Source organism: Nyctereutes procyonoides, unplaced genomic scaffold (assembly GCF_905146905.1).
Source record: "Nyctereutes procyonoides isolate TBG_1078 unplaced genomic scaffold, NYPRO_anot_genome, whole genome shotgun sequence".
NCBI lineage: Eukaryota > Metazoa > Chordata > Mammalia > Carnivora > Canidae > Nyctereutes > Nyctereutes procyonoides.
In genome coordinates this window covers 5,694,586-5,714,034 of record NW_026575041.1, presented here as the reverse complement: position 1 = coordinate 5,714,034, position 19,449 = coordinate 5,694,586, and the positions used below count along the sequence as shown (strand labels likewise).

General features: G+C 47.3%; 2 protein-coding genes across 2 annotated transcripts in view; one reads left to right on the top strand and one right to left on the bottom strand.

The window, feature by feature from the left end:
• GDPD4 (glycerophosphodiester phosphodiesterase domain containing 4) overlaps nucleotides 1-6,827 on the top strand; it is a 108,955-nt gene extending 102,128 nt beyond the window's left edge. Inside the window, exon 16 of the mRNA XM_055320363.1 lies at nucleotides 6,071-6,827. Coding sequence (XP_055176338.1) covers nucleotides 6,071-6,324 — 254 coding nt within the window. The 3' untranslated portion in view covers nucleotides 6,325-6,827. The remainder of the gene's footprint in view (nucleotides 1-6,070) is intronic.
• A 922-nt stretch (nucleotides 6,828-7,749) lies between these two features.
• The window catches only part of MYO7A (myosin VIIA), a 67,224-nt gene continuing 55,524 nt past the window's right edge, over nucleotides 7,750-19,449 (bottom strand). Inside the window, 11 exon segments of the mRNA XM_055320764.1 lie at nucleotides 7,750-8,662; nucleotides 8,750-8,887; nucleotides 9,467-9,586; nucleotides 10,477-10,560; nucleotides 11,628-11,744; nucleotides 12,194-12,379; nucleotides 15,631-15,737; nucleotides 15,920-16,007; nucleotides 17,050-17,163; nucleotides 18,274-18,379; nucleotides 18,910-19,065. Of these exon segments, the coding sequence (XP_055176739.1) occupies nucleotides 8,798-8,887; nucleotides 9,467-9,586; nucleotides 10,477-10,560; nucleotides 11,628-11,744; nucleotides 12,194-12,379; nucleotides 15,631-15,737; nucleotides 15,920-16,007; nucleotides 17,050-17,163; nucleotides 18,274-18,379; nucleotides 18,910-19,065 (1,168 nt within the window). The 3' untranslated portion in view covers nucleotides 7,750-8,662; nucleotides 8,750-8,797.

The following is a 19,449-nucleotide window of genomic DNA, read 5'->3' as shown; positions in this document are numbered from 1 at the left end:
GGAATTTTGATGGCTCTAGCTTTGGTTTTCTTATTCAGGATTGCTTTGTTTTAGGGTCTTCTATGGTTCCATACAAATTTTACAATATTTTGTTCCATCTCTGTGAATAATGCTGGTGTTATTTTGAAAGGGATTGCATTGAACATGTAAATTGCTTTGGGTAGTATAGACATTTTAACAAATGAAGTTTGACTTTTTTTCTGATTCAGATGCCTTTTATTTCTTTTTGTTGTCTGATTTCTGAGGCTAGGACTTCTAGTACTATGTTGAACAACAGTGATGAGAGTGGACATTCCTGTTGCGTTCCTGACCTTAGGGAAAACGCTCTCAGTTTTTCCTCATTGAGGATGATTAACTGTGGGGCCTTTCATATATGACCTTTATGATATTGCGATATGTTCATTCTATACCTACTTCCTTGAGGGTTTTTATCAAGAAACAATGCTGTATTTTGTGAAATGCTTTTTCTGCATCTATTGAAGGTATCATATGATTCTTACCCTTTTTTTATTAATGTGGCATAACATGTTGTTGATTTGCTAATGTTGAACTCCCTCCTGCCCTCCCCTGCCACAGCCCAGGAATAAATTCCACTTGGTCATGGTAAATAATCCTTTTAATACACTGTTCAATCTGATTTGCTAGTATCTTGGTGAGGATTTGGCATCTATGTTCATCAGTGATATTGGCCTGTAATTCTTTTTAGTGGGGTCTTTGTCTGGTTTGGGGATCAAGATAATGCTGGCCTCATAGAAATAGTTTGGGAGTTTTCCTTCCATTTCTATTTTTTGGAAGAGTTTCAGAAGAATAGATATTAATTCTTTAAATGTTTGGTAGAATTCCCCTGGGAAGCCATCCATCCCTGGACTGTTGTTTGCTAGGAGATTGTTTATTCTTATTAAATTTCTTTGCTGGTTATGGGTCTGTTCAGATTTTCTTCTACTTTCTGTTTCAGTTTTGGCAACTTACATGTTTCTAGGAATTAATCCATTTCTCCAGATTGCCTAATTTGTTGGCATATAATTGGTCATAATATCCTCTTAAAATTGTATTTCTGTGGTGTTGGTTGTGATCTCTCCTCTTTCATTCATGATTTTATTTGTGTCCTTTCTCTTTTCTTTTTGACAAGTCTGGCTAGAGTGTCTCCAATTTGTTTATTCTTTCAAAGAATCAGCTACTAGTTTTGTTGATCTGTTCTACCAGGGTTTTTCTTTTTAATTATATGTCATTGATTTCTGCTCTAATTTTTATAATTTCCCTCTCCTCCTGGATTTAGGCTTTATTTGCTGTTCTTTTTCCACTTCTTTTAGGCGTAAGATTAGGTTGTGTATTTGGGACTTTTCTTGTTTCTTGAGGAAGGCCTGTGTTGCTATGTACTTTCCTCTTAGGACTGCTTTTGCTGCATCCCAAAGATTTTGGACTGTTGTGTTTACATTTTTATTTGTCTCCATGTATTTTTTTAAATTTCCTCTTTGATTTCTTCACTGATCCATTCGTTGTTTAGTAGCATGTTGCTTAGCCTTTATATGTTTGTGCTTTTCTGTTTTTTTGATTCTTGTTTTTTTTTAAAAGATTTTATTTATTTATTAATGAGAGACAGAGAGATAGAGAGAGAGGCAGAGACACAGGCAGAGGGAGAAGCAGGCTTCATGCAGGGAGCCTGATGTGGGACTTGATCCCTGGACTGCAGGATCATGCCCTGGGCGGAAGGCAGGCGCTAAACCACTGAGCCACCCGGGCTGCCCCTGTTTTTTTGATTCTTGTAATTGATTTTTAATTCCATGCTGTTGTGGTCAGAAAATATGGATGACTTGATTAGTCTTCCTAAATTTATTAAGACTTATTTTGTGGCCTAACACATCTGTCTGGAGAATGTTCATGTGCACTTGAAAAGAATGTATATTCTGCTTTTGGATGGAATGTTCTGTATATATCTCTTAAGTCCATCTGATCTAATGTGTTGTTCAAAGCCAGTTTCCTTGTTGGTTTTCTGTCTGGAAGATCTATCCATTGATGTAAGTAGGGTGTTAAAGTTCCCTTCTATTATTATTCCCTGTTAATTTCTCCCCTTATGAATGTTAATATCTATGTATGTAGGTGCTCCCATGTTGGATGCATTGATATTTACAATTGTTGTATCCTGTTTCTGGATTGATCCCTTTATCATTATGCAATGCCCTTCTTTGTGTCTTGTTACAGTCTTTGTTTTTTTTTTTTTTTTTAATTTTTATTTATTTATTCATGAGAGAGAGGGGCAGAGACATAGAGAAGAAGCAGGCTCCATGCAGGGAGCCCGATGCGGGACTCGATCCCAGGACTCCAGGATCACGCCCCGGGCCGAAGGCAGGTGCCAAACCGCCGAGCCACCCGGGGATCCCTACAGTCTTTGTTTTAAAGGCTGTTTTGTCTAATAAAAGGATTAGTACTCTGGCTTTTTCCCCCCTTGTATTTGCATGGAATATGTCTTTCCATCCCTTCACTTTTTTTTTTTAAGTGTTAGTCCTCCTGTTTATTTTTCTAATTAATTAATTAATTAATTTATGATAGTCAGAGAGAGAGAGAGAGAGAGAGAGAGAGAGAGGCAGACACACAGGCAGAGGGAGAAACAGGCTCCATGCACCGGGAGCCCGACGTGGGATTTGATCCCGGGTCTCCAGGATCGCGCCCTGGGCCAAAGGCAGGCGCCAAACCGCTGCGCCACCCGGGGATCCCCATCCCTTCACTTTTAATCTGTGTGTGTCTTTAGGTCTTTAGTGAGTCTCTTGTAGGCAGCATATGGAAGTTTACAGCTGTTTCTTCAACTAAGTTTTCTGCCTTTCTCTCTCTCTCTTCTTCTGGAATGCCTATAATGCAAACATTTGTTCATTTAATGTTGCCCAAGATACCTCTTATCCTATGCTCGCTCATTTTTTAAAATTATTTTTTCCAGAGTGCTCTGGAATTATTAATACTTAATATTAAACTATTATAATATTTAATATTCAATACCTTTGGCTGGCTTAGTTGGTAGAGTGTGTGACTCTTGATCTCAGGGATGAGATCAAGCCCTACATTGAGTACAGAGATTACTTTTAAAAAAAAATCTTGGAATTTTTTTCTTTTTGCTATTCAGCTCAGGTGTTCTCCTTTACCCTGTCTTCCAGATCTCTGTTCTTCTGCATCCTCTAATATGTTCCTTCCTTCTAGTGTATTTTTCATTTCATTTATTGTGTTCTTAAATTCTGGCCATTTTTCATGTTTTCTCTTTGTTGAAATCCTAAGTTCATCTACTATTCTCTCCAGTCTGTTGAACATTTTTATGACCATCACTCTGAACCCTTTATTAGATAAATTGGTTATCTACATTTCATTTAGTTCTTTTTCTGAGGTTTTGTCTTATTTTTCATTTGCAGCATATTCCTTTGTCTCTTTATTTGGCTTGACTTTCTGTGTCTGTTTCTATGAATTAGGCAGAACAGCTACTTCTCATAAACTAAGAGAAGTGGTCTTGCCTATGGTCATCCCTTGTGTATATTGTATGTGTCTGGTGACTGGCTGGTTAAAGCTGTGGCTGGTTATAGGTTGGGATTCCTGGGGCACTCTGGATGGCCAAAGCTAAAATGGGTAGAGGTGGAGGTAGTCTTGGGATTCTTCATGTAGTCAGTGCCCTGGTAGTACTACTGAAGCTGAAGTGGGTGCAAGCCAGGGTGTTCCAGGGTACTTAACGCAGGGGGCACCCTGGTAGGACAGCTAGAGCTGAGGTGTGCATCTGTGCCTGTACCTTAGCAAGTTGTCTGGAGCCAAAGTGGTTTGGACCTAGAATGTTCCATGGTGTTTTACATCTACGTTACCTTGGCAAGATGACTGTAGTTGTAACTAGCACTCACCAGGATCGTACCAGTATGTGCTACACTGCGGCTGCCTTAGAGGGATGGCTTAGGCTGGTGTGGGCTAGGAGCCTGGAGCTCACTGAGGCAGTAAGCCAGCTGGGATGCCCAGACCTTGTTTCCATCCACACTATCAGGGTACTTGCCAGCTCCTATTACCAGAGAGGGTTCCAGCCAGCTCCCCTGCTATTTGGCAGGTTTCTGGGGCTGCTTCCTTTATATCCTAGTTGCCCTTTTAAACCAAAGCTTTTTTTTTTTTCTGTTCTTTAGAACAGACAAATCTGTTCACCACCCCTCAGTACTATCCACCCCACCCCCTACTGCAGTTTGCAGAGTTGGTGGTGGAGGTTCCCTTCCTTCTCGTGTCTTTTTTTTTTTTTAAGATTTTATTTATTTATTCATGAGAAACAGAGAGAGGCAGAGGCACAGGTAGAGGGAGAAGCAGGCTCCATGCAGGGAGCCCGATGTGGGACTTGATCCTGCGTCTCCAGGATCACGCCCTGGGCTGAAGGCGGCACTAAACCACTGAGCCACTCAGGCTGCCCTTCTTGTGTCTTTCTTGCCATTCTCTGTGTGATTTTTTTCTTCTTTAAATTCAGTTAATTAAAAAAAAAATTCAGTTAATTAGCATATAAAGTATTATTGGCTTCAAAGGTAGAGGTCAGTGATTCATCAGTCTTATATAACACCCAGTTCTCGTTACATCCTTAATGTTCATCATTAAGTTACCCCATACCCCTTCACCCCACTCTCCTCCAGTGAGCCTCAGTTTGTTTCCTATGATTAAGAGTCTTTTATGGTTTGTCTCCCTCTTTGATTTTGTCTTATTCTTTCCTCTATTCCTAATGATCCTGTTTTGTTTCTTCAATTCCACATGTGTGAGATCATATAATTGTCTTTCTCTGATTGACTTATTTCGTTTAGCATAATATCCTCTAGTTCCATCCATGTCATTGCAAATGGCGAGATTTCATTTTTTTGATGGCTGAGTAGTATTTCATTGTATACATCTACCACATCTTTATCCATTCATCTGCCAATGGACACCTGGGCTCTTTCCATAATTTGTCTATTGTGGATATTGCTATCAACATTGAGGTGTGGTGACCCTTCAGATCACTACATTTGTGGTTTCTTTTGTGGTGAAGAGGCTGTTCAGTCACCCCTCAGATCATCTTCAAGAGAAATTGCTCCATAAAATAGGTGTCCATGGAGGAGGTGAGTTCAGCATCTTCCTACATCACCCTCTTGGACCAGAACTAGCAGTGTTTTTCAGGTGTTCTACACCTTACTGATTTTCTACCCAGTTGTTCTATTAGTTTTTGAGAATGGGGTATTGAAGTCTTCAAGTATAATTATAGATTTGTATTTGCAGTCTTGTCTTTGTTTCATGTGTTTTGAAACACTGTTAATAGGTGTGTAAACATTTAGAGTTAGGTCTTCTTGATGAAATGAATTCTTTATCATTAGGCAATGAACTTCTTTATTCCTGGCAATATTCTTTCTCTGAAATATACTTTGTGTGATATTAATACCGTCATCTTTCCAGTAGTGTTCACAAAGTATTTGTTTCTCCATTCTTTTATTTCAATCTATTTGTGTCCTTGTATCTAAAGTGAATTCCTTATAGACATTGTATAATTGGGTCTGGGCTTACCTTTTAGGATTTGCACATTTCATTCCTCACTATATTGTTAAATAATTTTAATGTTCCTTTGTATTTTATCCATTTAAAAAATTTGCCCTGAGTAGGAGAGTAGATCTCAACTCTCTAGCTGCCTATTACCAATTTTTCCATCAGTCAATTAGTCAAAAAAATATTTATCAAGCACCTAGTTATGTGACATTTTTCTGGGTACCAGGGATAGAGAGGCAATCAAGTCAAAGGTTCCTGGGCTCAAGTTCATATTCTAGTGGGGAAACACTGTAAAATATATAATCTTTAAGCAAATGCTCCTTTTGAGACTCCCTTTGGAGTTTCCATAACTTCACATAATGGACTTGTTTTTATCCCAAGCAAAATTGGAGGGCCACTTACAAGTTTTTGCCCAAAATCTTGGGGGGAGGAAGTTTAGAAGAATAAGCCTGAGGGAGTGAGGGTGGTTCTGACATTTAAGAGATGACTGTAAGTTCACCACACAGCAAACACAGATTGGGTAAGTGACACTAAAGGAATCTCTTTATGTCTTTTCTATCCCCTACAGATATTCAGGAACCAGCAGCCCCTGACATAGAAAATGAGTCATGGAAAACCCCTGAACAGGGGCCACCTTCCAGCCAGCCTAACCCCCCAGAACTTTCAGATGTCCAAGCTTCCTCTGTGTCACAGAAGCCCCGAAGCATGAGGCCCTCAGTCCAGCAGTATCCCCCCCAGGAGAATGTGAAACCACCAGTGCAAGGGGATAGTGAAGCCACCAGTATCCCCCAAGGGGAAGGTCAAACCAGCAGTGTCCCCTAAGAAGAACAAATTACCAGTTCTTCCCAGGGGAGTCATCAGACAGACCCTCCCTACTGAATCACATTGACTCCCCTGCCACAGAAACCCTGGGATTCACAGTGCCCATCAAAGAGGTCGCCATCTGAAAATCCCAGGAGACCTCCATTGTTTAATCCTCCTCCCAGGAATCCTTTCATACAGTGCATTCCTTCTCTAGTATGTCCTTCTCCTACAGGATGTCCTTGGAGAAAATTTGGTCATACCTTGCCTTCTCCCACCTCTTCCTCTCTGCATAAGGGTGGTGATGGGTAATCAAGGAAGGAGTGCAGAAGGGCCATTGAGGCTCTCAGGAGGATCACTGTGGTCTAGCGCTTTCCATAAAGAATGCGTCTTAAGGGGATGGGCAAGGGAGTTGTGTGTGGTCTTGGAGCTGAAGCTAGTTCTGTAATGTTACAGGGTTTCTCACCCTAACCCTTCATAGCACTCCCTGCTAAAGGAATGGCTTTGTGCAATCAGCATGGGAATAAAGGCAACCTCTCAGGAACCTAGAAAGTAAATGATGTATTATCTGGACTCTTCTGTGATCACTCAGGCTGGCAGAGACTAGGGGAGGAGTTCAAAAGGTGATGCCATCCTGAGTGAATGAGAAGTGGCATGGGCATGAGTTGGGAAAAAGATCTCATCCCACACACACACTCTGTGATCTGTGCAATGGGATGATGGGCATAATTCTGTGCCCACCCACCAGCCCTAGGCCTTTAAGGGGAACTAGAGTATAGAACAAACATCTGGAGCCCCTTGTGTCTAGGAGCTAAATGTTAGAAGCAGTGAACTGGATTCTGTGTGACTTCCACCTATCCACACTCCTCCTGAGTCTCCCTATCTCCATCAGTATGATGGTGTCGGGGCAGACCACCACAGCACCTTCCTTCTGGCTCAGATTGAATCTGGGCTACCCGTGGAGCCAAGTAAACACTGGTGGGGCAAAGCTGTCTCAGCATGTGGTCATCCCAGGGAGCAGTGCTGTCTTGGGGCCTCTACTTTTACTAGCAGCCCCTCCCACCCAGGAAGCTGGGGAGAACTCCCTGTGGAATGTTTGGGCATCCAGATGCAGATGACCTAAGACACTTAAGGACTGACTCTGTGGTAGTATTGGGGGACTCGGGGCTGATCATCAACATGCCTCCTCCAGGGGATTCTCCATCGTCACTTTTCTAGGCGTTCCTCCTAATCATGGCCTAGGAGGATGCCCCACCTCCACATCACACCTTCCCTGTCTAAAGCCCCCATCCACATACCTGCCCAGATCATGGCCTAACTTGGTCCTTTCATCCTGATCACAAAGTAACATTTTATTATTTATTTTTTATTTTTTTTAGCAAAGTTCTTTTTATTTTTTTTTAAGATTTTATTTATTTATTCATGAGAGACACAGAGAGAAAGAGAGGCAGAGACACAGGCAGAGGGAGAAGCAGGCTCCATGCAGGGAGCTCGACATAGGACTCAATCCCGGGTCTCCAGGATCACACTTCAGGCTGCAGGCGGCGCTAAGCCGCTGCACCACCGGGGCTGCCCCCAAAGTAACATTTTATAGGCACTCTCAGGACATAAGGATTTGACCCAAAGCAGCATCCTTCTTGGAGTTGTTGATGAACCAAGGAGATATTTCTGACAGGATGCAAGAGCTATTCTGGCTCCACTGGCCCTAGTCAAGTCCCAGAAGCTGGTTCCTTCTTTAGTCCCCAGCCCCTGCACACTTAGGCTACTACCTCCCAGACTAATGTCCCAACATTTATCCCACAACCCACCCTGGTCCCAGCCAGTCCCTTTAAGCCCCTTTCAAGCACACCTTGGGCTCAGGCATCCCAACCCCCAAACTCAGACCAGCTTAGCCCTGTACACATAGACAAAAGATATACAGGCCACTCGCACACAGTCTGATCTTTGTCCCCCACACATTCCCCCACTCTCTCCCCTTCCCACAGCAAAGACACTATAGGACCAAAAGATTAAACACATACTTTATACCCTGAGGTGAACAGGGGGAACTAGCACAGGGGCTCAGCACTCACATTGCAATATATAAAAGTGATCTGTCTCCCTCATCCCAGCTGAGAATCCTGGTCTTACAGGAATTAAGCCAGGTTTCAAAATATTCTGGGTTTGGTTTGGTTGGTCCTGGTGCGGAGAACTAGGTTGTCCTCTTGAAGTCAAAGGAGGTCACATGGTAGGACTGGTCTAAGAAAGGCATCCAAGGAGCACAGGATCTTATAACTGGGAAGGCCACAGCAAGCCAGGGCTAGAACCAGCCCTCAGGAGTGGATAGAGGGGAGTTCTGCATCCCAGCAAGGCTGCCTCGCTGGAAAGATAGGAAGCCAAGTTGGTGCAATCAATGATGGCCAGCTGGCCCAGCCTCCCTGCCCAGATGGCAAAAGTCCTCCCCCACCTGCAGAGGTAGCTGACGGGCCTGAGCCAGCACCACCTCTCCCACTGTTCACTTGCCACTCCTGGAGCCCCGCTGTTTACTCATGGCTGTGAGCATCTGGCTAATATAGGAAGTCAGGAGGTCATCCATCTTGTAGCCCTGGAAACAACAGCAAGAAGAGAACAGAACAAAAAGTGGGACAGTGCCAGCCCACTCAGATGCAGAACTCTCCTAGGAAACTGTAGAGAGCAGAGCCCTCAACAAAGGAGAATCCTGTCCTGCTCTGGATCCAGTCTCCCCAGCTGTACACTTGAAGAGTTACATTCATCCAGCCAGATATCTAAGATTCTAAGTTGTTACGACCCCACATAAAGGCCCCAGTTTGTAGGTCCCTAACATACTGGTGACACTAAAGGTTCTACCAGTTGAGTCATACCTCTGAAGTTCAGCTCAGTCCAAGAAGCCTCATTGCTAATGGGTCCACTGTTGAACTTAGAGGCTAAAGGCTCAGTTCCCAGATACTGAAGTTATTCAAGCAATAGTTCTTAATTGAGGTGTCTGTTTCTCAGCACCAAATTAAGCCCCTCTCCCAGACCTAAGCTGAGTCTCAAACCAACCTGACCTTGGTCCAGTCTGACCCTAGATCCCAGTCTCAGGCCAAGCTGTGCACTCATGTTTGTCCTGGGGCCTGGGATGCTAGCTGAAGCTGCAGGCAGGCCTGAATAGAAGAGCTCTCACCAGTGACGTCTCACAGAGCAGTTTGCTCCCGCGCACCAGGTTCCCAATGGTGATGTGGAAGTAGGTGTTGCCACTGCTCCAGTTGGAGATCTTTGTGAAGGGATGAGTAGTCAAGATGTCCTAGGGAAGCAAACACAGTCTGAAGCTATGCAGTCTGGACCCTCTGGCCTCACTTCCCTCAGTTGCAACCCATAGACACCACACACCGAAAAGACCTCCAGCTGTTGGACAAGAGAAGGAGCAAGAAGACAAGCCAGCTCTGCCATGGAGCTGCTGGGGGAGGCAGGTGCCTTCCCTCCATCCATGCCTCATTTGGGACCAGATGGTAGGCCACCCAAGGAAGTCTGAGAGGCTGTGGGGTATGTGGGGCTGGAACTGGAAATTTGAGAGGCCCAAAGAAACAAACTATGATCCTGAGTGAGATGGTCCTGAGGAGGAAGACAAGATGACAAGGACAGCCCTGGGGAGCACAATGTGTGTGCGTGGAGAAGAATGACCAAGAGGGATAAGAGGAAAACCAGGGAAGTGGGGCACATGAGCACAAGGGGAAGATGGTGGTCCTTGGCACTCTACCAATTGTCCAGTTGTACCCCTCCTGGGTATGTAGTAGGACTGTGCTTCCTGGTTTGCTGAGTGAGGACAACTCTGGCCCATAAATATGAACCATAGCTATCCACCACCACCCCATGCAGTCTGCCATCCTGACCAATATGGATAGAGAACATTGTGGAAGGAAGGAATGGTTGGTAGGGGGTCCAGTGATGCCGATAGGCCAAGTACTGATAACTTCATTGGATTCAGTAGCAAGGTGGTGGCTAGTGACTCTAGGAGAGCAATTTTGATGGAGCAGGTAAGAAAGTAGACAAAGCATCTCAAAATGTGTGGCCAAGAGGGCAGATGAAGTGAGGATGGTGGCCAGCAGGGGCTCTTTGAGGCTTGGGTTTGGGGGCCATTGTTAGAGGTGCACACAGAGAAGTATACCTCCCCACCCCTGCCCCTTTACTGCTCACCTTGCTTCTGGGATCGATGAGGCTGACCCCATACTTATTGATGGCGATTAAGAGGATCTCGGGGAAGTTTGGCTCTGTAGTTTGCTAGCAAAGAGAGCCAAAACCATCAGATACAGCTGAGGGAACCCAGAGCAGGGAAAGCTGGGTGCCAGGATTAAGTTGCCCTCTTCTGCTGCCTGCTCAATGCCAGGGCTACAGCAGGGCTGGTGGCCCTGCCGCAAGCTCATGGTCTCCATCTCTACTGGGCCCTCAGTGCCACCCAGATCCCTTCATGGGTCCCCAAATGATCCCATTTCTCACCCTCCCCAGTGACAGTTTCATCCCTTCTCTCCTGCTTCTCTAGGAGTCTGGGCTATCTCCTCTCTCAGCCCAAATATCCTTCATATTTAAAAATCCTGAGCTCTACCCCTGCCTCCAGCTTATCTCTTTACCTCCCTCTCTTCTTGCACAGCCAGACTTCTCCAAAGGCCCCCATTCAAGGTATGTAACGAGGCCATCCCCTCTCTTCTTCATCTTGTGCCATTCCCACAGTTCTCTTGCCGTCCTGTTCATCATCATCCTGCCTCTGCTCGTGCCCCTTAGGCCCACCCCCATCCTGTGGTCAGAGTGCATTTCTCACCCCATCATCCCTGTTCAGAACCCTCCAGTGTTGGCCACCACCTGCAGGAGGAAACCCCACACCCTCGCCTGCTTGCCAGGCTGCCTCAGCACAAGTCTGCTCATCTCTTACCCTGTGGCCATCCATACTCAATCTCGTGTACTTCCTGTGCTCATGCTAGGCCCTCTGCCAGGAACACTCTCCCCAGGGTCTTCCTGGAAAGCTCAGTCGTTGCCTCCTCAGCCTTCATAGTCTGGGTAGGCCTCCCAGGTTCTAGCACCTTGATGAGGGCTCCCCCTTGTCACACATGGCCCAGTTCATTCTCCAGTACTCTGGCTTGTTTACACATCTGCCTCTCCTGCTAGGCTGAGCTTCGGGTAGGCCCTCGGATCCCAGGACTGAGACACCCAGGTGGTACAAAGCTGAGGGTGCTTCCATCCTTCCCTTGCCAGTACAGGTGGCAGAGGCTATCGCTGTCACCCACAGTCCTGGAGAGAAGTTCCTGTGCCTTCTTGCCCCCACCCCTTGAGGCAAGAAGCCACCCATAATGTACCTTCACCTCGAAGAAAGCTGAACCAAAGGTGGGCCACTTGAAGATGAGCTTTAGGAAGGCTAGCTTGGCTTCCTCCTTGGACTTCCCTGCATGCTTATTGAAGTAGGCAACAATAGACTGTGGGGGAAGCACAGGTCAGAGGCCTCTCTCCTGCCATTCCTGCCCCACCTGCATTGTCCAGCTCTCCCAGGCCCTGGGGGGTCCAGGCATAGGGTGAGGGTCCCAGAGGCCATGAAGGCTCCCCTCCCCTTGTTTATCCCACTCAATGGAATCCTGATCTCCCTTCCCTCTCTCCTCTCCCCTAAGCAAGCAGGCCAAAAAGTATCAAGTAAAATCAGGTCACCATGGTAACCAGGACAGGGCAGATTGCTACCAAGCGGCCAGGTGAGGCCTTTGCTTGGAGGACTGGATACTAAAGCAAGTGGAAGGGAAAACGGGACTTTATCATACACAGGGAGACTTCTGCAAGAGAGACTTCCCTGGGCTGCTGCCCAGCACCTGACCCATAGGGTGCCCAGAGACCCATTTGGCAGTGTCCCGAGTCCTACCACCACCACCGTACTCACCCGCTTCCAGTCATCAGGTGAGATCTGCCGGATGAGGTCCTGGGGCACCAGCTCCCGCAGAAGCTTGGGGATACTGGGGAAGTAGGACTTGTCCTCCTCGAATTTGACCCTGTAGATCAGTGCCCCCAGCTGCAGCACCTCCTCCCGTGTGCACTTGTGGTAGCCCCGGAGATACTTGGGCAACTCCTGCCAAAGGCAGAGCAGGTCGTAGGCATGGAGAGAATGGGAGGAAGTGGGTTCCTTCCCTACCAGCCTGATGTGAGGTCTACTGCTTACACTGCATTCAGGCCTACCTGCTTCTCCAGTCTCATCTGACACTATGCCCCAAGGGACAAAGCACAGCACAGGGAATGGCAATTGTGCTTGCACAGATCCAGCACATTAGAGTTGGAAAGCAAAGCCATGTATGCATACTATTTCATCTCCCCTCATAATAGTCTGGTGAGCTGAGCAGCCCCATTTCAAAGACGAAGGGACTCAGAGTGACCAGCTGAGGAGCCTGAGACTATTCCACACCCCTAACCTTCTGAGGCTGTCCTTCATTGGGAAAAACCTCTCAGGCTGGCCTCCTCCCATTGGTTCCCCTGAGATTGGCTGGTTTCATCTGCAGCACCAGCCTCTTCTCCACCTGGAACTTCCAGACCCAGAAACAGAGTAACTGAGAATGAGGAGTGGACCAAAAGCAAAGATGAAGCCTCTAAAGGGCTATCACCACCCCCAACCTTACAACTGTCTTACCCAGTCTTTGAAACAGGGAAACATGCTGGCCTGAGGACACACTGCAGATTATTATTTTTTTTATTAACTTTTAAAAATTTATTTTTTAAAAGTTAATATGTGCATAAAAGGAAACTGAAAAACACAAGCAGCAAAGAACAAAGTCATCCATAATCACAAGCAGTTTACAGTTTGACTTCTAGGTTCCATGTATCTACACAAGTAAGCATTTTAATGTAAGATCGTACAGTTATGTATCCTGCTTTTACACACCATGAATATTTATCATGTCAAAGTCCCCAAACTATGAGTATTTTGTTAACCAAGAATACACTACACAAACTCCATCTGAAAAAAATATATAATCCTGCCTTTCTTGGCGACAAAAATATAAAAGACAAAAATGGCAACAGGCCTCTAGATAAAGATACTGGCAGAGTTACAATTAAAATACTGCATTCCCTTAATGTTCAATTAAAACTGAGACATAAAGTAACAGAGTACACAACATATAATGCTTCTAAAAGAATTCATCATCCAATCTATAATATTCAATTAGCAAGGAGGTATGTTTCCATTGAATCACTTAATGTATTCCTATAGTACAGCCAAAGAGACTAATACAAGTTAATAGTTATCGTTAAAATGTAAATACAAAAACATCCGCATACAACTCTCCCTCTATACTTCCTTCTGTCCCTCTGCTGCCAACCTAGTAAGTTCTGACATTTCTCAGAGACAGCTTAACAATCTCATGTCCAAGGTGCTTCTTTCCTATCAATGATAACAAAGAGAAACTTATAAATTGGTTAATTCACTAGCTGTACATTTTATCACATATTGTCACCTCAGGATATCCAAAAAACTTAGATGTTACAAAATAATGAACCTTTCCACAACACACACAGGTACTTCATAAAAACATACGTATAGATCTATGATTAGAACCTAAAACTGTCTTCTAGATGTGGAGATACTAGCAAAAAGCCCTTCCCTTCACCCACACACTGCAGATTAGAAACCTGAGTCAATTGTTATCCATCCAACCACCTTTTAAACTACTCACCCACCTATCCACCTATCCATACCCATCCCTCCATCCATCCACCTACCCATCCATATGGTTCTACCCACCCACATCCATTTCCCATTTGTTTATCCATCCACCCACCAATATCCACCCATAAGTTCATTCACCATCCATCCTTCCACCCATTCATTCACTGAGTCACTTCCTATTCACCCATCCACCAAGCCAACATATATTCATTGTCACTATGAGCCAGGCCTTAAATAACATAAACCCTCCCTACTCTCATAAAACTTATAGTCAAGGCAAGAACAACCAACACCCAAATCAATGTATAATTACAATCTTTGAAGGAATTGTTCTCAGTGCTATCACAGGATATATCTAGTTGACTTGATCTAGTCTTGGGAACAGGGAAGACTTCCCGTATGATGATTGAAATGACATTTAAAACTCAGTAGGTGAAGTAGGGAACCTAGGCAAGAGTTTCCCAGAAGAGAGAATGTTACAGAGGTTCCTTAGAATACCTGAGAATTTGAAAAAATATAGTTGGAGTGAAGTGAACAAAGGGGAACTGGGTACAAGACAAGGCAGCAGAAGTAGCTAATAGCACTCTCCATGCAGGGCTGCAGTCAGGATTTGAGGTTCTACCTTGAGAGCAAAGGAAGCACTGAGAGGGTCCCAAAAGCATGATGACCACCCTGTGGAGAATGAATTCAAAGGGGGGAACAATGGACAGGGGAGCTCAGGGGAAGGTTACCAGCTTCACCAGATGAGAGAAGATGAGGGACTGACCTGAGCTGGTATAGGTAGGGGAGAGATGTGGATGGATTTTAGAGAGATTTGGGAGGTGAAGTCATCAGGTGAATGATTTGGGACATGGGAAACGGGAGAGGGAGATGTCAAGACTGACTTGGGTTTCTGCCTTGGGGAAATTGGTAGTTGCCATTCATTGCATGGCACCATGGAGAGGCAGAGCTCATGGGTGAATGAGCCCTGCTGACTCCCAAGCTAGCATTCTCTTTACCATGGTAGCCACCATCCCTGTCCCCCATCCTTCCCAGAATCCTGGTCTGCCTGCCCCTTAGGTAAATGGTAAAGGTAAGTGGGCCCAGAAAATATCACTGAATCTGCAGCTGTGAAGACATGGAATCAAACCCCAGTTCCACCTGCCCTGCAATCCTAATCACATCAATTGATCTCTCTGAGTTTCAGTTTCTCCCTCTATAAAATGGGAACACCATGCCTACTTGTTGGGATTTGCTGGGAGGGCAAAATGAGTGAAAAGTGCCAGACACAGAATAGAGGTTCAACATGAGGGCACCGCACAACCTTGGCTTCCTGCAGACACATGCTTGTGCTGTAAAGTGTTTGCAGATTCACACTGAGGCCTCGGATACATCCGGATACACCCAGGTGTTACAGCAGAATCTCCAATTCAGAGGATAGCCCCTCACCAACAGAAGGACATGAACAGGTGGGGATTAAGAGCTCAGAAGAAACAACAAGGCTCTGAGGAAGGAGAAGAGTGTGAGGCTGAGCCACTCCCCAAATCCCAGCAGGACTCTCAGAGGCCTTGCCATTACAGGCCCGTCCCCTTGCAAGGACAGAAGGTTCCTGCTTTCCCAAAGTATAGCAAGGCCAACAGCACACGGAGGCAGTAACAGCAGAGAAGTGCTAGGCAGCTCACCTGGTAATAGTGGAAGATGGAATCAGCCATCGGGTCCTTCCCTGGCACTGTGGTGGTCCACAGCTTTTTCATGAAGAACACCTGGTAGGTAAGCGAGGGCACGATTCCTGTGACAGAGGGCAGTCGATCACCCAGAGGGTCCCAGCACAGAGGGCCACCCATGCTGAGCACTAGCCCCGGAGGAGGCTGGAGCTTAGGTCCCACCCAGGTGGGCCTCGCAGTATGGCCCTGAGCCAGCACCCGCCCTGCTCCGGGCCTCAGATGATCCCAGGTGCCAGCCTCACATTACCATCCTTGACAGGCCGTGCTTTCTTTATCCAGTCTGTCAGGTGTCGAACAAAGTCGAAGAAGAAGTCATTCTCAGGGACACTGATGACCTAAGGATGTGGGCATTCGGGTCCACGCATTTTAGTTCCAGCAATATTGAGTTTTCTCATTTTCCCACCCAAGGCCCTCCTGATGGTCCTTTCTTGGAGCCAGAAGGGGTGTCCCACTCTGCCCTGACTGCCTGTTGTGCCAGAGCACAGACTACTTCCTGCCCAGAGTGATGGTCATTCCACTTGCCATTCAGCAAAGACCTACTGCACGCTATCCTAGACCGTGGGGAGAAGCCAAGGATGAGACCCAGTCCGTTCCTGGGACTTTCTCCAGCATTGTGACCTGCTCCTCCCACAGGCTTCAAGCTCCTCTGGGTCCAGGACCTCCCTGTGATCACCTCTGGATTCCCAATGTTTGGCACAAGGACAGCTGATGAGGAGACAGACATGGATGCACAGGGAACTATGAGAGAGCACCTGATCTACCTGACACGATCAGGGAAGCCTTCCCACAGGAAGAGGCTCAAAAGCTGGGCCCTTGACCTCCATGGACACAGAAGTGGTGGAGAGCAGTATGGAATGGTGGTAGGGACCTGTGCTCTGGAGTCAGACCTATGTGCATCGGTGTCCTTGTTGTGTGACTTTGAATGTGTTACTTAACCTTCCTAAGTCCAGGTTTTATGATCTATTAGGTGGGGATAATCACCCTCCTTTCAAGGGCTATTTCAAGGATTATTTCAAGGATCAATTGGCCTCCCCAAGGCAGCTGAGGGACCAGTCAAATCAAATCTGGAAAGCACATGTGTGTTGCAGCAGAGTGATGAGCCTGGTGTGTCCAGAACATAAACCGCCCAAGAGGTTTGGGGCCATGCTCTGTCATGACTCAGAAGAGATTTAGGGGAAGCTGCTACAAGTAAGGGGGTCCCTGCAGGGATGTAAGGAGGAGAGGGGCATGGTCAGATGCCACATGCAAGCACATCTCTCTCTTCCCCTCTCTCCCTCCCTCATTCTCTCTCTCCTCCCTGCTGCCCCACGACCAAGCAAATGTTCCAACACACAGACCAACAGTGGTCAGATAGGAAGCCAGTGACCCATGACCTACCTTGTCTGCAATTTTGACAAAGAGACTGAATCCCTCTGAGGACTTGAGGAGCAGCCGGGCTGCAATGTTCTGGCAGAAGTCTTTGGCCCTAGTGCTGGACTCCACCTCAAAGGCCTGGGGAGTGGGGGGTAGGGAGGGATACTTGGCTCTGGCAAGGCCTCTGCTGGGGCTTCTTGCACCCCTCTGTCTGTGCCTGCAACAAGATTGAGCCCCCTCCCCTCCCGGAGGGAACCCTCCATGCGAGGGGCTTCCCTATGGGTCTAGAGCTGGCATGGCCTCTAAGAAAAGGAAAAAGCTAACTCCTGTCCAGATCTTTCCAGATTGTGTCCTCCCCAACTTGGCCTCTGCTTCCAGGGTTCCAGGGTTCTGGCCCATACAAGCATGGTGGTGGTGGTGGGCGGGGGGGACAGACGGAAGGGGGGGTTGAGAGCCCAGGGGAGCCCAGATGGGGAGGTGATTGGGAGGAGAGAAGAGGCTGGAGGAAGAAAAAAGCAAATTCCAGAAAGGGGAGGAAAGAAGAGAGAGGAGAAATAGCATGGGGTAGGGGTGGGGAGGCACTGCTCCATGTAAGCTTCCACTGGAGGGATGGGAAGGATGTGTTAGTTTCTTGTCCTTATCACTAGAATCCGATCATGGCATTTCCAAGCCTCTAGCCTCTAGACAAATTTTAAAACTGCTTTTGAAACTAAAAGTTTCATTTCTGGAATCATTTATGTGAATGAGCCCCTGTGCTGAGGTGGGGCAGGGAGTGGAGGTCACAAAGCAGCCTGACCTACTGGGCATGATGGGAAGACAAATAGGACCTTTGGACAAGGAGACCTACAATCAGGTCAGGTGAGGAGGAAGAAAGGGGCCTGCAGGAAAGTGGGCTCAGGGCAATAGGGAGGCTTGGGGGGGGGGTGTGGAGGCAGGTGGGCCTGTGCCCAGGTACAGGGCTGGCAGCAGGAAGGCAGCAACAGCACAGAGCACAGCTCAGAAGGAAGGAGCAATCTTCTCTTCTCTGAGCCAGAGCCTCCTCAGAGACAGGGAAGAATGATTTTTTCAAGGAAGCTGCTGGAGACAATAGAAGGTCAGGCCCGGAAGCCAAGATCTCCTGACCTAGAGAGTTTCTCTCAACTGAGCCCTGACTCTACTGAGGAGCAGGAGGGTGGGAACAAATGTGGGGGTCCTCAGGGAGCCTGGTCCTTCAGGAGTGCCAGTGACCAAGAAGCCTGCAGCCCTCACCTCATCGGTATCATCAGGAAAGTAGACCTTGTGGAAAATCTGGGTGGTTTTGTGCTGGATGGCCTCCACTTCCACCAGGTGTGGGGGGTACTTTCGGGCCCCATTTCTGAAAACCAGGAGAGGGGTTGGGGGGCTGTCAGGAGCCTGTTGGGTTCATGGGGCCATGGGGAGCAGGGAATAGAGGGAACTTTGGAGATTGACCCCGCTTCTAATTCCTGTCCACCACTTCCTACCAGGTGATGGTCACTTAACATCTCAAGGCTTCCAGTTCCTCAGCCATAGAATGAGAGGAGAATAGTACCCACCCCCGGGGCTGTGGAGGGAACGGAAGGAAGTGAAGGATGCAAGTGGCCTTTGCCGAATATGAAGTGCAGCCCAGGTGCCTGCCTCCCCAATAGGCTGGAAGGTATGCACCAGCCCCTCTGAGCAGCCAGACGCAAACAGCGTCCAGCATGGGCACTGTGTGCAACCTTTGGCAGGCTGACAGCCGTGGGACCCCAGGGACAGGTCCCACCTGCTCTGTGGGCACATCCTCATTCCCAAGGGACACCCGCAAGCTCAGGTTGGCTGGGAACACATCCCAGCACCTGCCCCAGGCTCTTTGCCCATTCCTTCTGCTCTCATGGGCTGCTGTACCTCAGGGCTTTCTGGAGGCGCTGCAGGCAGTCGATGGCGAGAGGGCAGTGCTTGCGGGACTGCAGGAAGCGCTGCACGTGGGGCAAGAGGATGTTGCTGGGTGGGAAGAGGCCCGTGCACAGCCAGAGCAGCTCCCAGCCTCGCTCCTCACTATACCTGCAGGAAGAGGTGTGGGGTCCAGCAGGGGTACCGCAGGCCAGTCATGGGTCTGAGTCCCCCAAGGGGCTGCACATCCCTCGGCACCTCACCATGGCAGCACATGTCTGCCGTGACCCCCACCACTTTTCTGAAGACCCAACACAGACCCACCTCCCTGACAGCCGGATGGTCAGTGCTACTCAAAGTGTGGCTGGCCAACCCACACCGGGCCACACAGCAGCAACATGGAAGTAAGGTGCTCATGCCAGAATGTCAACCAAACACTCTTGGTTCAGCTGAGATTTTTTTTTTCTTAGCAAGACTTCCTTCCTATGAAGGAAGCAGTGTGTGATTTGTATTCTGGCGGAAGCTCTTTAACTCATTCTTTGAGTGGCACAGTTA